At 36.7% G+C, this 17,292-nt stretch overlaps 1 protein-coding gene across 2 annotated transcripts in view; it reads left to right on the top strand.

Moving 5' to 3' along the window:
- LOC113229599 (lysine-specific demethylase 3A-like) overlaps nucleotides 1-17,292 on the top strand; it is a 221,191-nt gene that overhangs the window by 46,859 nt on the left and 157,040 nt on the right. For both annotated transcript variants that reach the window (XM_026463254.1, XM_026463253.1), the window contains exon 2: nucleotides 11,554-11,703. In XM_026463254.1, coding sequence (XP_026319039.1) covers nucleotides 11,554-11,703 — 150 coding nt within the window. The remainder of the gene's footprint in view (nucleotides 1-11,553; nucleotides 11,704-17,292) is intronic.

The following is a 17,292-nucleotide window of genomic DNA, read 5'->3' as shown; positions in this document are numbered from 1 at the left end:
ATCTTGAGGCCACCTTATCAATGTTTTGTAAATAAGTCATTGTTATAGAGGTCTGTAGTAGTCGATGACATCACATTACATTATGTTTATTTTGGTAAATTTTGAATTTATTCTTTTTATCTATTATTATTTATTACACAACCACAGCAGTGGGTGATGCGTGACGGTTGGATACAACTTCTAGCCACTCTTCAGCACTGTGTTATTCCATGCTTGATGTTGAAGCGTGCTGACTACACACATTTAGTGCAGATGCAGTGCTGATGCGTGCTGTCAAGTAGAGTTCAACCCTAAAACTGACTCATTGGAGGCTCGTGCCCTTTACTGAGCCCTATGTGGGTTGATAATGATGATGGAATTTATTAGGTAGTATTGGATGGAAGAGCTTTAAACAGGTAGCTATTTTCGCCAATAACCCTTCAACAGTGATTTGGATTACTTTATGATTCATTTAAATTTGACCAAGTGCTAATGATTATAGATTTTGCAACATTTGCCTTTACAAAACGTAGTTTGTCAATAGGATACTTACCAACCGACGATAGACAAAAACAAATCGTAAAATCCTTTCTAAATTATATGAAGCAAAATTTCTAAAAGCCTCCTTTGTAAGCTCTGTCATATGATAGCGAAACATGTACTCGCTCATGGCGTGCACCAAGGTCGCAGTTTCGCCACCACTCACGACAGGTCTGTGCAGTTCATTGACCTACTGAACCCAAGCTCGCAGGCGCGAGCACGCCGCTCGATGTTCTTTTGGTGGGAAACACAATACACCCCCGTCTGAAAAGGAAAGACCGCTCTTTTCTGTCTTATTTATGCGTATACTGCCCTCCTCACTAACGTAATCGATTTTGTAGCGAAATTAGGATATTAACAAATCTGGATATGTAAATCAGGATAAGCGGTTTTTTATATCTTATTTAGTTCAGTGTTATTGTTAGGCCAATTCAGTGTGATTTACATTTTTTAAAGAAAAAAAAACAACTAAGTGCGAATATCTCGAAAGTTACCAAAATGCAAATGCATTGTTTATTGCGAGAAGGACAATGTGGGTATAGTTACTAAACTTTTAATGAGTTCCGTGCTTTCTAGTACGGTATTTTATTTGAAAGAATAGTTTTTTACAGGGTATATAATTTCACAATACATTTAAGCGTGACACACAGAACGGGTGCAGGTCGGGCGCGAGTCGGGTCGGAACCGCGACGGGTCTAATTCCGTGTTTTTATATGGACGACAATGCGTGCACCCGTCTCGCGCCCGCGCTCGGTGTGTTTCTCGCTTTAATCTTATTAAGATAGTAATATCCACTATATCTTTAAAGGAGTTTAATATCTAAAAGTCGAAAGTGTATAGATCGACGAAGTAGGCAATAAATTTTTAAACCAAATACCTACCGACATTTGAGATAGCAGAGCAGCCTCTCCCTTCCCGCTAGGCATCTACCTAAATACCCAGGTATAACGTGAATCACGACCTAACTCTAATACAGTTGTCTAGGTAAACCGCGACCGTAATCTTTAGCGTTTGACCCAGTTTCACAACCTTGAGTACGTAACGTACCTACCCACTGATTCTAATAATAATATCTAATAGTGGACAGGTTATCCACACCCCATAAACAAGAGTTGAATAAATAAATGAAAACAATTTAATGTGACGTAACTGTAAATTTATCTGAAGATTTGTTCTTAGTAGACGATCGACATTTGTTCGTAAAAGTTTGTTATTGGTTGCACTAGTATTAATTTCGACATTAATTTTAGTGATGTGGGTAGAACAAAACAGCTCTTTAAAATTCTGGAACATGGCAAGGGTCCAAACAAATTTTGTCAGCCTTTATATCAAATGACGATGTACTCTAGGGAGCAAAAATACCGAGCTCCCGCTGATGTTACGCTCGACGCTATTTCTGGGAGGTAGTTCGGTTTCGACAACTTGCAACATACCTTTTTATTAGGTCATTCCTTGTGTCGTTTCTTTCAACTGCATTTAAAAATGCAAATAAGACTGGTTGGAAAATGGAGCTATCTTTTTATATTCTCAGTACAGACAGAGTACTAAAAAAACCGACCTAAAAAGTTTGCAAAGTTTTATTGAAATCAGTTACCGGAAAGTGCGCGAAACCGGATTCGTCCCCTAGTTTGCCACCCTCGGAAGTGGAATATTTTCTTCAAATTTAAATGAAACCACTGCTGATGCATCTTCTTTCTAACAAAAAAAAGAAACATCAAAATCGGTTCACAAATTTAGGTCAAAATAACTATTTCAATTACACAGGTAACATATACTAAATGTTTTATTACTCAAAACCTAGACCAAAGTTAATAGTACTCCGTACTATAACTCTCCATCGATCGTTATCCAGCCCAGACAAAACAATGTAAGCACGTCAGATGCGGACGTCTAGCCCTAATTATTTACAAGACTTATTTTGTCTGGTTTACGACAAACGTGTTATATTATTTGACTGACATTACATTGAAGATATTTTGTATCTCAAACGCAATTTGCTATATATCGACATTTGGAAGATGAATCCAGTCCTGTGAAAAAATTGTATATTTCCAATCAAGATTGAAAGAATGTCTAAATGACTCTTTTTACTGAACATTTTGTTATTTATTGGAAATGAAACTAGTTTTTCGGATCTGAATCGCGTGTATTTGTTTTTCAAATCGCATTTGTTGTTTCCGGCGTTTTACATGTCCCACGGCCATGGTCACGGACTGACTTAGATGGTAAAGTCATCAACCAGTTATGCCTAATATTAATGCAAACCACTCTATATTTCATTATACTATATCGGATTGATATTATGATATTTATTTCTAAAGCACCTTTTTTGAAGAATTAACGAATGTATCGAGTTACAATACTCTCTTTTTTTATTAATAATTTTGGCTTAGATACAAGTCCTTTGAGCCATGTCTTCGTTTAATTATGTTTCTATAAATATGGCCGCCACAAAGAGGATAGGCAATTTGAGGTGGCGTGCTCGGATTGACTCGGGATTCCTTAGAACGGGCCGATACGGGTATTTTAGTTCGAGATTCGTATAATTTCGCATTTTAATCCTCGATTAAGGCACAATAGCACTATCCTATTCCACTTTAAACTAGATTTCACAAAATAATTGAAAGTCAAAATAAAAACAACACTTTTCTCTCCAAAACGCCCAGAGCGAATCATAATACTCTCTCAGAAATTCCTAAATTATTGTACTGTTCTTTGTTCTATTTGCGGCTAAGTGATTTTAGATTTCATAAAAAATCATAACCCAGTTTTAGAATATTGCAATTGTTTAATGATATTTCAACTATGATTATTAGGGCAAGTTCAGATAAGTCAAACACGGTAACTAATTTTAAGTATTTAAGAGAATATTGTGCTCTATTTTTTTCTATTTAAAACGGTTATTTGATCATTTGTCACTTAGCCGCGTTTTAGATAGTGGACGGCAATAATGTGGTAACTAGCAATTAATTTACTACGGTTGTGTATTTGGGAATAGTTTTGTTATTGTAAATAAACGTGTAATTAATATCGATTTTACTTAGGTTTTCGCGAACGCGACATATATGAAACTATTTTTTCGGATCAAATTACATGGGACCAGTAAACGATTCGAAACGTTGGTTTGTTTGAAAAAAAAAATATAATACGCAATTTAGATCACAAATATAATACGCAATTTAGATCCGTTAGTATAATTTCCTTTCCAATTAACTAATTCTTTATGAAGCGTTACTTTATGGTAATGAATGAAATGAAATAGAAAAAAAGGAACTGGACAGATTAATTTACACACTTCCGAATCCTAATTATTTATAACATAGAACTCTTTTCTTGTACAATCAGTTTGATCTTCCTTTAAAATAAGAATATCATAGCTCTTAATTTTCAATCCAAAAATATCCCTTTCTTTTAACAATTAGTCAAACAATTATACTTTAAATAAACTTCATACTCTACACCAAAACACCTGCAACCTTAAACGATATAAAATTGACTCTCTGTTGATAAACGCCCACAGATAGGGACATGTGTTAATCAGACCGGTATTCGTCATCCATTATTACGTTTTAGTCAATGGCAAGGACTTTTAAGACATAACAAAGATTGTATAATAAGTCATGATAGCTGTAATACAAATAAATATCTACTAGTACCTATGACTGTAGTTTGTACATGTGTATAATTCTGGGTTGGGTGCGATATAAAAAAGTGTGACAAAAATCTATAATGTGCCTTTAAAACAAAAGATAGTCAAGGTACCTCAATTTGAGATTATGAATTGAGAGAGTCATACAGTTTCTTGTTGCTTCTGCATTGTCAACAGCGTTTTTTTAAAAGTGACAGTAGGGGTTTATAAGCCGTTTTATTTTTTATTGGCTTTACTCACATGTGAATAATATACACTTATTCTATCATACTTAAAGTCTCTTTAGCTTGCAACGAAGATAATTATTTCAAAGATTTCAAGGAGGATTTAGAACTTCGCCATTCGTTGTGAAATTTTATAGAACTTATTTCTCCTACTGACGACTTAAACTGAGTTTTTATTTACATACTTGTATATAATAACATAAATATATGAAAAAAAATTATCTATTGTTATTTGAATGGAATTCTGAAAGTATTACAGTTATCGTTTTTTGAATAGGCAACAATAAGATCTAAATTAGTTTTTAGTTAAGCTTTTACTTCAAAGTTGTCTGGAGAGGATAAGTACCTATGAGGCCGCCTTGGTACCTCTGTGTTTTTCTCCCTATTTTGTTCTTGTGTGCAATAAAATGTGTGTATGGCAGGGTTCGGAATTGTAAATTGTTATCATGATAATTATCTGATATATATATTGGAAATAATGATCCATGCTGATTCGTACTAAAAAGACATACAATGAGAAAACTAAATAAACACGAAGAAAAATCTTTCGGAAAACATTTTGTTTTTAGATTGTCATGAGATTGACATTTCACTCGTTTGGATACTTATTTGATATATAAACACATGCCACGTATTGCTAGCGGTAGCATTTTGGTGTCCAATAAATGTTATAAATATAAAGTGTAATTATCATGATGATTATCAAGGATAAGTATCGCTTCGAAAACTTGGTGTATTGTATTGTAAGACGATAAATATTTTTGATGCGAGCCTAGTCCATGGAAGGCGGAAATCAAATAGAATAGAAATGAGATGGCTCAAAGTAGGTACGCAGTAGTTGTCTACTATTTGTGTCTCCAATTCCCTTTCAAAGGCTCTTGGTTTCCACAGTATTCCAACAAAGCGTGGACTTTGCATATCACTCAGCGGCACGTTGTTTATCCAATCGAACGACGTGGTCTGGTTACTTGTGTGCTATTTCGGTGGATGCAATCTCTTTTGAGTACGTTGCGTTTATGTACGTTGGTACTTGTAAACTAATGCAGATATATCCATTTATACCATTATTCTTACAGTTATATTTGGAAGCTGAAACTTACTTCTTGATTAATATTACCTACTGTACTTATTCATTGTATTGTAGGTGGTCATAAAAAAAATTCAATCAATACACGTTGTCACATTGAACAGAGAAAGCGACGGTCATGACCACAGACACTTTTATTGACGCTTGTGTATTTCATTGCAAGTACAAATTGTATTAGCCATTAACAAATAGTTAATAGAAGCAGGTTATACAATTGCAATCGTCACGGTTGCAATTCATTTGGCGCGCATACCACACGACTCTTTTGTTTTGTAAACAGTAGCTAACATGCTACTGGGGAATCCTTATAAATACTTGAAGCATGTGCAAATATTACATATACATGATGTTCTACTTCACACTCAATGTCCATAACTTAGATTTTTTTTCCGGAAGAGAGGATTCACGGAAGATAAATAGTTGATGATAAATCTATTTCTCGCGATATTCCAATCATAATATAAATATATATATGTAAGTATACATATTCATAGGTTATAGATTTTCTTTCTACTTTATTGAAGGACAAATAGAAACATATAATAGTACTAATGTACAAATTATTTAGAACCAAATCTACAGTCCCCTACATATACATATATTTTAAACAGAATAATATCTATCTTCTTTTGTTTTCAGCTTATATTTAGAAGGACAACCTTGATAGTGGCTAATTTAAATAATACTTATATTATGTTGTTTAATAGTATGTGGCCTAGAATGGAATTTTATGTACTATTTGTGGTTACAAAGTGTATTTACCAACACAAGAAGGTATGCTCGCATACATGTCATTCGCGAGTGATAGGGGAATAATAATCTATAAACATATTTTAAATGATTATTATCTCTTAATGTAGTCATACATAACGTATAAATCTCTGCAAGTCAAACCTGTAACCTGTAACTGTAAAAATCACACTATGTCCATCAGATAAAGATATCCGCTTATCTATAACTACACCACACGGTGGTTTTGTTTTAAAAAAACAAATATAATGCGTGATTTAGATCCAAGAAAAAAAATATTTTCTTTCAGTATTTCAACTAAGTCAGACGTTAAAGTACCGTATTCATACAAGGTCGGTTCTTAGGGCATTAGTATTTCGAAGTGAATCTGGGACAAATAAAGGGACGGCACGCCGTTAACATACTTACTTATAAGTAGTATAAACTTTGAATCTTTTATTATACATGGATGTTTATGACGTTGTAGTACGTCATTTATTTACGAAGTAAGTGTCGTGATGAAAACTCGATTGTAATGCATATCTTTAATAATATTGTGTACCAAAAGTTCTAGAAAAGTATGACAAAAGTCACTTGTGGAGAATTTTGGGACTAAATATATTTTTTTATTAACCTGTCAATTATAATTTCTTAAATCATACCACAAAGGCGCTCTTTTTAGTTCTGAACCAAAATTCTATTGTCTATAGTACTCGAACATTGAATAAAAAAAAAGAACGTCGAATTTTTGCTTATGAAAAGAATCTTCGTAAACGTGTCACTGTGTTTCTGAACAGAATATTGTCACTATATTTCTGAAATTATTGAAATTAAAATTATTTTATTAAATAATATCTCAAAATATTACATAACAAGACATAAGTGTAACCATTTGGCAAAAAATAACTGTTTAAAACCAAAAAGGCGTAAGTAGTTTCAAACAACAAATCAACGTTTCGTGTTCACGGCTGACCGATCGGAAAAAATTTCATATTTTGATGTTTAGCAATCGCGAAAACCGTGTGCAAATTTAAGAACTCTTATGACATCTAATTTTTTTTAATTATCCACACAAATGCTGCCCGAAATAAAATCACTCCTGACATGTTTGTAATATTATGTAATACCAACAAAATATATACAAACAAAAAAATATAACTGGCAGTAGAGCGCGTTCCGTACAGGGAAGTACTATGGACTGGCACAGGGAAGTACTAGGAACTGCTATGGACAGGCGTGTTTGTATACCACCTTGGGCAAGACTTGTTCGTTCCGTCACTTGACATTATAAATTTGTTATCTATAAACTTTAAAAAATGTAAGTTAGGTCGATGCTTCAATGGCGGTGCGACATGTTATACGAGTACATGAAGTTACAGATACCGACTAACTTTATCAACGTTGTTACGTTGATTTTATTTACGGTCTTGACCCAATTTCGGTCATTGTGCTTGCAGTCGGTGATGTTTCCGTTCGACGACATACTTTGATCATCACGTTCATTTAACATGTTTGATGATTCGACATTTGTGACCTGTTTTTAAAAAAAAAAATATTATACTTTTCATAATGAACCCGATTTACTACCCCTGTAGCGTCCTCAAAATTTGTATTGGCTGTCATGAATCAAGTCACATCTTGTTAAGTCCTCTTTTGTTTAAGTATTGAAACAATTAATGTGATAATTAATGTATCCTTTAGTGAGTTTTCTTCGGCTAATTTATCATTATTTGTTGTTACTCACGGAAAAGCTATCAACGTCATCAATTAATTTGCCTTACACTTTTTTTTTGTTTCAAATATACTATTCAAAACTACATCCGTCAATTAGAACTAGCTATGTTTGGAGTTTCTCTGAAGGACAACATACGAAATGAGGTTATCCGATAGAGAGCCAAGGTCGTCGTCATAGCTGGTAGAATAAGCAAGTTAAAGTGGCAGTGAGTTGGCCATATCTGTCGAAAAACTAATAATTGATGAGGGAAGCGAATCCTTGAGTGGAGTCCACGTTTCGGCAAACGTAGTGTGAGACGTCCTTTAGCCAGATGGAGTTACGATCTGCTAAAGGCTGCTGACAGCAAACGCGTAATGGAGCACATTGTGAGAGGCCTATGACCAGCTGTGGACTACGATAGACTGATAACGATGATGATGATGCATTTGATTTCCTTGAAACACTACGATGTTAACTAGATATGTTACATTTAAACATCATTATATCTAAGTTATTGAGATTATATAACTATGTTTCCATTCTTATGTGTCTTGCTTCCTCATACATCAACATACGTACCATTCTTTTAAATGATCATTGACCTTGAAGTTATGTGTTTGTAGATGTACTTATACCTAGATCGTGCTATGTGGGCGCCCTTCAAGCATAATGTCTGTAGTTTGTTACTTTACAAAACCATGACTAACATTTGCGCTAACGTTACATATTATCATCGTATCATACCCCATATATAATAAAGAACCTCTTTTTAAACATTGTACGTTTTTCTGTTATATACATAATATATCGCCGTATATTGTATACACGTGTATAAAGTTAAGTTTCTTTTTAAAATAGGTATCCCTACCATTTGTACATAGGTAAAGTTATTTCGACGGCTTTGATAATAACACCGACTTTTTAGATTCAATATCAACCATACATTCTGTTACAAATGCTCTAAAATTAGTAATTTAATAAAAGTTTGAAGGGACCATTGAACTATATTGACTCACAAATAGATTTAAAGCTAAGCTCCTGTCGATGTTCCAAACGCCACTCCGTTATCTGCAAAAGCCCTTTCTTTGACCTTCTTACAGTGCCTGGCCTCCACCATTCTTTAGATTTGGTCAGTCAAAGTGACTTATTCTCGCCCAATGGGAATTTCGTATGAGATGGGTCATCATAGTCCTTCTCTGAAATGCCTCCAATTATTCGACGCTACTAACTCGACTCAATAAAATCTGATGCACAAGTCATACTAAATGACAACTCTAGGCAAATAGCACCAGGAGAATCCATAGTGACATTGAATGTCAGACTCGTGAGGTCGTGCTTACTAACCTAGCTCATTATGTAGCGATGTAGTTGTCATGTATTACATCTATTTACTTACCTGCATGACATACATTAGATATGCGTATATGCTTACATACACTTATATAAATGCTTATTAAAGACACTCAATTAGCGCCTATTAAGTACGGTGATAGTGTTCATTTTTGATATTCGTTTATCTTTTTTTGGATATGAAATCATGTTCGTTTTATCGTCTGTTTATAAACAATGTTGTTGTCCGCTAGACACGCCACTATAAATTTTACTGGAGTAATTATTTGTCTCATGTTTAAAATGATAATAAGTAAATTAAATAATAATACTCCAGCAGTGCTGCGAAATCAAGTGGTGAAATGAGTTAAGTCATTACTTAGGAACTATATTCGCCGCGTCTGGCAGGCAGATTAGCAAAAGGCTCGTCTACACGGACGAGTAAACTGCGCTAGCCGTGTAGGTAGGTCCTCATTTATATGTATATGCGTGCTTATGGACTGTGTAAGGAAAAACGATAACGGTACGTCGTGCAAGCCGCTTGCAAATACATAGTATAGCCGGTCCTTCAAACCTCAAGCTAACAACCGACAATACAAAGTGATCAAGGTGATCTTCTAAATTTACCACTTAGTCGCTTTTCCGCAACCAATATGAGATTTTTCTAGTATGTCAGCAGACATCTCTTCACTTGTCAGTTGTACCTTACTTTATATACAGAGTGTAATCGTTAAGTGTGCTCACTGCTCAGGCGATTATTCCGTAAATATAAGAGATATCAAAAACCTTTCAACTAATATTGGAAGTACAATACAATACAATACAATAATTCTTTATTGTACACCAAAAAAGGAAACAAATCAAATACAGTTAAATAAAAAATAAGCGGTAATACAATGGGCGGTCTTATCGCTTTAAGCGATTTCTGCCAGACAACCTTTGGATGGAAGTAATTCTATAACTCACAGGAAAAAGACGGCGGTGTATGAAGAATTACTAATCAATAGATACAAAAACCAAAAAATAAATACAAATATACAACATATAAAGCATTGCTGAAATTAAGCAGTGACATTACAGTTAGTTGCTGTTGTGACATATTATACCTAATGTCATCGGTGATCGTAACAAGGGCAGTCTCAGTGCTGTGTCCTGGTCGGAAGCCGGAATGAAATGAGTTGAGAAGGTTGTTGCGTATGAGAAAAGGAGTATTTGGTTATGAACTAGTCGCTCTAGTAGCTTTGATAAAAAGGGAAGTATAGAAATATATATTGAGGAAAACGACATTAAATCACTTTTTTAAAATAAAACTGGAAATATCCAAATTAATATTAAACGCTCTTAGACGTTTCATGTGTAGAGAAATTTGGATGTTTCTAGTTTTATTTATTTTTTAAATACTGATGTCGTTTTACTCATTAGGTAACGTATTTTCGATATCTGTTTATATGTTTTTAATAAGCATTTCCTATGTTTACGGAATAATCGCCTGGGCACAGTTAATGATTACACTTTGTATACATACATTATATATATTTACTTACATATATTGTTTTGAATTATTTATGCTGAATAATTTACTTAATTTTAATGGTATGGCGAATGTTAATAAGTAAAAGTTCCAATATATTATATTTATAACTATAGTTGTGCAACCGAGTCCTTGTAATAGTCATATCAGTTATAGAGCTTTGCTTTTCAGTTGATTGAAAGTTCAGAGATTACATATTTAATTTGATAGGTTAAATTATTTACTCCTTAAGATGAAGACGATGTTAAAATGTATATTATACGTATAACGCTACATATAATAACTAACTGTGAAAGAAACTTTTATCTAACCCGTTAGAAAATGAATGTTCAGCCAGAACCGAGAGAAGTAGGTAAATAACAGTTTGTAAAGCGCGCTATACTACGTTTTCAGCTTTCAGCTTACTACGAGTGCGTATGGGAAACGAGCAGCCAAGCTAATATATTTCAAAGATAAAAGTGGATTTGTTATTGTTGTCGTCTCTTTCTTTTTATAGTCAATAAGTTGTATATGTCTCTTTCACACGTTTCCGGGTCTATACTGGTTGGGCGGGGTCTTGCGGCGAGCGGCGGCCATGCTTTTGTATTTCCTCCGCGGAGCGATGGTTCTGCCATCTAGTTATTCAGATCAGAAAAAGGGTTTGTCGTCACTGTAAGAGCAATGTTAACGTAGTTCAGCTACTCGACAACAGAGGGCGCTGGTAGTAACGAGTTGGCAATAAAAAAGTATGAATAATTAGCGAATATTAATAATAATTTATCCTTGTTTCAGGTGTTAGTGGAATATGATGGTGTGGACTGGCAACGCCGCGAGTGGGTAGCAGTGTATTCCCGTAGGACGTTTCGTATTTTTTTAGTAGAAAGAACTTTAGTGTGGGCACCAAGAACTTATGAGGGCAAAGAAGTTAAATGGCCTGCTTTGGTGAGTAACTCTGTTGCGATTTATTTCAAATACGAATGTTGCGTTTTTAAAAATTCTCTATTAAAAGGTTTGCCTTAGTTATTATAGTTCCATAACAAATGGACAGATGGCGCTGGTAGTATCAAATCTAAACCTGTTGTAAACCTATCTAAATTCATTGGAGGGTTGGTGAAAGAAATCAATAAAAAGTGGAACTGGTTTCTAAACAAATCTCTAACATAGGAAATGAAACTATTTTTCCGGATTTAAATCGCGTTTTTGAAAAAACAAATATACGCGATTTAAATCCGGAAAAATAGTTTCATTTCCTATGTGTAACAATCGCGAAAACCTAAGAAGTCGATAAATCTCTAACAGTTAAAGATCGACTGTTCCTTTTTATGACTGCTGTGTTATATTTACCTACAAATTAAAAGAAGTTATAAATTATGCTCAGATAAGATCCCTAATTTCATATTCGTTTTTTAAACGTAAGTTTTGTACCACTTGCTTATAATATTATGTACAAGTTGTACATTACAGTCGTTGTACAGTACAACGAATATTGTCAGTATGCAATATTAACCTTGATGTCAATAACCACGTCCTACTTTCTAGAGGTTATCCTTTTTTTTTCTTTCCGGGAGAAAATCCGTCATGGATACCACTGCGTCATGGGGAGGCGCGGTGGTTATGTGAGACTCCTACTCATTGAAAACCCCCGGGTATTCCCACACTCCGCATGGGACGAGGCTGTGGCCACGTGGTTTACGATCCACGGCCCCGCCTGCGATTGTCCGCGACTGCGGACCCACATCTGGGAGACTTTACCGTCCCCACTCCGTCGTTAGTGGCATGCCGGGAATACTTAGCATGCCAACCAACCCGTGAACCCTTGGCCAGTGAGTGACAAAGCCCCCCGTTTTGCCACTCAGGGTTCACTGTCAGGGCGGCAGTTGGCGGGCATAGGCCAGCCGCCGGCGCCCTAAACGTTTGCGACGCATAGGATGAGAGGAAGGGTCTTTCTCTCGCTCTGGCTCCGTCGCCTCTTTCCGCGACAATACATCGGTGCAGAAGGAGGCCACCGCACTCCACGCCCTCTCGCTACCGACCATGGCTCGCACCACAGTCGACAGGGATAGGTCGTGCCCCACCACTGCGGTCAGGGTTGACCGCTGGTCGTCGAACGCCGGACATGCCTGCAGTGTGTGCTGGGCCGTGTCTTCGGCGCAGCCACACTGATGGCATACGGTCGTCGGTTCTCGTCCCACCCTGCACAGGTATTTGCCGAAGCAACCGTGCCCCGTCAGCACCTGCGCAAGGTGGTAGGAGACGCCTCCCCAGGATCGATCCGCCCATTCTGCCAGGACTGGTCGAATCGCTCCGATGGTCCATTGGCCAGATCTCGGCTCCACCAGCTTCTCTTGCCACTTCCGGAACACGGCCCGTAGGGTGTGTCTCCGCCATCGATTAATGTGCTCCAGAAGTGGCTCCTCCCCTTCGGCCCTCAGCTCTGCCGACCGCCAATAGAAAGCTCTCTGCGTCCAGAAACAACCCCTCTGCGTCCAGAGGTTATCCTAGCTGAGCTTTATACACGTAATTTAACAATGTAATTAATCATTTCGACTGTATTCTAATTTCTTAAAAACTAGTCCAATTGTGTGCGAAAAGTCTGTTGTTGTGGCATCACCACAAACATCTTGTAAATTATGTAAAAACTTTATGCACTGACACTTATCTATTGACCTCCTTGTTACTATTTCCATAAAAAACTTAGCACATAGTGTATTATAGTTCGATAAATTACTTTTCAACCAGGGAAATATTTAAAGCAATTTAAGCATTGGATTATGTGTTTCCATTTCGGTAATTTAGGGGCCAATTCAAATTCGCGTAAATGTCGTGGCAACCAAATTCGTGTGCTATACGGGATCTATTGTTATCAATCCGTAGATATCATAAAGTAATGCGTACTGTGCAAAAATGATAAGTCATTTAAATAACAAAGTAGTAACGTTAAATGCTTCTCTTGTAAAATTTGGTTTAATGCAGATACGCGCCTTTTACCAATGCTATATACGCCGATATTTGCACTATCCCCGACGTCTTGGTACTTTCATTTACGATGAGGGTTCGTGTTCTTAGTAGAAGATAGTTCTATATAGTAGTAATGGCGTGGTGTTATAATCTATCAGCCTTTAGTTTGAATTATTAATTTCATTATAAGTGGCCAGTTGATATCTAGCAAAGCCATCCCACAAGTGGCAGCAGTACTCCATGTACGACCGGACTTGTGCTTGGTACAGCTGAAGCGACTGTCCCGGTGTAAAGTAACGCCTCACCCTGGAAAGGATGTCAAGTTTCCTTGCTGAATTTTTGGCCGTGAATTATATGTATCTGCCGAAGTTCAAATTGGACGACAGGTCCATTCCGTGTAGCTGGAGACAGTTGGCTATCGGTATGGATATATCATGAAAAGTCGGAGTCAGCTCAAAGGAACTCCGTTTTGAGGAGAATAGAAATGCCTACGTTTTGGTTTAGTTAAATTTGACAAGATTGGCATCGCCCCAATCGGAGACTGCCTGGAGTGTCAAATCCAAACGGCTAAACATAGACTCTCGACAAGAGTGGATTTCCTCTCCACTGATCCTTGCATTGGTCAAATACCTATCTACAACTATGGTGTCATCAGCATACGCAAAGGTACCTGGAATTAACATATCATTGATATGCAACAGAAAGAGAGTTGCAGACATTACGGAACCCTGAGGAACCATTACGGAACTCTATCGCCTTATGTTCGGAAAAGTAGCCTTCTAAGACCACTCGAATCGAACGTTCGTTCAAGAAATCCGATATATAATTGCAAAGGTCAGTGGGAAGCCTATAAGAGAGAAGCTTACTTAAAAGACTTGCGTGTCAGACCCTATCAAAGTCTTTAGAAATGTCCAAAGACACTGCAAGTGCTTCGCCTGGCTTTTTATAGCCTCGCTCCATATGTGACAGGCATACACAACAAAATCCCCAGTAGATCGCCCTCGTCGGAATCCGTACTGGCGATCACTGAGGAGGTCGTTGTCTTCAAGGTACGATAGGAGACAGTTGTTGAGTACACGTTCCATAGTCTTGCTGAGTATGGAAGTGACTTAGATAGGTCTGTAGTGGACAGGGTCAGCTCTGCTTCCCTTTTTCGGCACAGGTTGCACGTTTGCAATCTTCCACACCTGGGAACTACACCAGTCTCAAGTGAGATGCGGTACAGGCGTGCGAGAACGGGAGCCAACTCAGGTGCACAGTTACGCAGGACTATTGATGGAATTTCATCTGGCCCGCTAGCTTTATTCACGTCTAGATTTCGCAGAGTTCTAAGTACCTCTTTTTGGCGTATGCGAACTGGCACCATAGTGCAGCCAGCCTGAAGTAAAGTAGGCGGTAGGTTCCCTGCGGCATCCAGACGCGAACTCTCTGCAAAGAGTGAGGCAAAAAGATTCGCCTTCTCTTCCGCAGTATGAGTCAGCGAGCCATGGGCGACAAAAGTTCGATTCGACCGCTTTAGCCAGAGACCAAAAGAATTTGCTGCCTGTTGGATAAGAGGCAAGCTTGGCCCATATGCGGCGCACACGGTCGAACTTGGCCCTACGTAACACACTTTTGCACACTTGCGGTGCATGGTAGGCGAGTATAATGTAGATATTGTTATATTCGACGATTTGTGGAGCATCTTCGCTTTTGATAGCAGAGTTTGATCGTACGCGTTTCTCAGTTACGACGTAAATGTTTGGTACGACAGTTAATGAAGAGTAGGATGACGGATCCTTTTCACTAAACATTTTCGACAAGCCAATTTCATCACGATGTTTACCTTCAACGTGGAGGCAAGTGATATTTAGTATAAACTGATTAGAAAATGACTCAATGGTGCAGGCCTCTTAGGCTCCTATTCATAAAACGAACTTTGACTTAGAATTAGAAATTACGAAGAAAACTCAAAATTTTTTTTTTTTTTTCTTTGTCTTATCTGTCTCCGTGGCCGAATGGTTACCAATTCTCTCGTGAGTTTGGGTGAAATTTGTGGTTGTCTATGTGTGTGTCAATGGCATCTGCGACACAGGGTTTCCCTAATGCGGGGCTATGAGTGTGTGCGTTAAAAATTCTTGCTTAAACTTAGGCAAAGTTCATAGCGAGTTTTCTTGTTTTCACGATTAGGAAATGAAACTATTTTATCGGAACTAAATCATGTGTGTTTTTTATCTGAAAAACAAAAAAGTTTCAAATTCGTTTTGTAAATAGGTACGAATAACTTGCTTAGCTCCACATTTTTGCTAAGTAGAATCAATTCAAAATAGTTTTTTTTATTCTTTATTTATTTAGGGGATTTGATCGTTATTGAACATGTCAGCCCCATTAGAAAAACAATACCTCGAGAAAAGTAAGTGTTTTCTTGAAGTATTGTATAAATCCAGACAGATACTAGGAATGGGTATCAATTAATCGATTAATCTGAATAGTCGATGTTTTTGTGGAGTAGTTGATGTTTTTTTTAATCGATGTCATCTGGTTCGATTAATCGGATAATCGATGATTTCATACCAATTTTTTTCTAAAAAAAAAAAATGAAACTATTTCATAAAAATATTTTACAAACATGTTAAAATTTGGAAAAAAAACAATCGCTTTTAAATCCAAATGTTAATTTTATTTAGGCGATTTTCGAAAAATGAGACTTGCGCGCAATACCGTGACATCAGAAAGATGGTTTACGCTACGCTTTGGTTATTCATAAAATTTGTCTCCACCGCTTTAGAAAAATTTATAATTAATAGTGGTGTCTATACTACTATATTGTTGTAATTTGAAATAAGGCGGGAAATGAGGGTTATGTTACGAGGTTCTTATGCATGGCGCCTGAGCCGCCACCTGTGTTTTCGAGGTTATTAAGAAACCCTGGTGTTAGCTTAGACTTAATGGAGTATTGTCTAGCTCTCTCTATACCTATTAAATTTTAACTAATTATGCCAAATCGTTCACGAAGGTCTAGTTTAGAACACAACACATATGCATTATCTATATGACATCATTTCGACCCGCATCCGTGATCACATGGAAGAAACACAAGGCTTTGAATTTCAAATGTATCTTCTATTGCAAATATAATGTGCAAAGTGTGTGTATTTAGTTCGCGGAATGCATTTATACAATAGGACATTCCACTATTTGCAAAGTGGTGTATTTAAGATCATGTTCTTTGCTAGAATATTTTAATTATCTTAGATACTGCAAATCGCATTAGTCGCTACAAATCTTTTTGTACTTATTTTATATAGTCTTTTTAGCAGTTCAGTTTTAAATTGAAATTCTAAATTTAAATGTAATTGTTTTTGGCGCCTTTTTCTTTGTTATTGTTATTTTTACCTCTGTGGTCGTTCGTACCTGTACTTTCTTGATTTTAATTACAACGCACACACTCAACATAGACCTGCACAAGGGAAACACTGTGTCGCGGGTACCATGGACATACACATAGACAACCACAAATTACACCCAAAATCACGAGAGAAATAAATGTAGGCCATACAAATATTTCTCCGGGCTGGGAATCGAACCTGGGAC

This window comes from Hyposmocoma kahamanoa, unplaced genomic scaffold (genome assembly GCF_003589595.1).
Source record: "Hyposmocoma kahamanoa isolate Upper Pololo Valley unplaced genomic scaffold, ASM358959v1 62, whole genome shotgun sequence".
Lineage (NCBI taxonomy): Eukaryota > Metazoa > Arthropoda > Insecta > Lepidoptera > Cosmopterigidae > Hyposmocoma > Hyposmocoma kahamanoa.
This window is presented reverse-complemented; position numbering and strand designations above follow the sequence as displayed.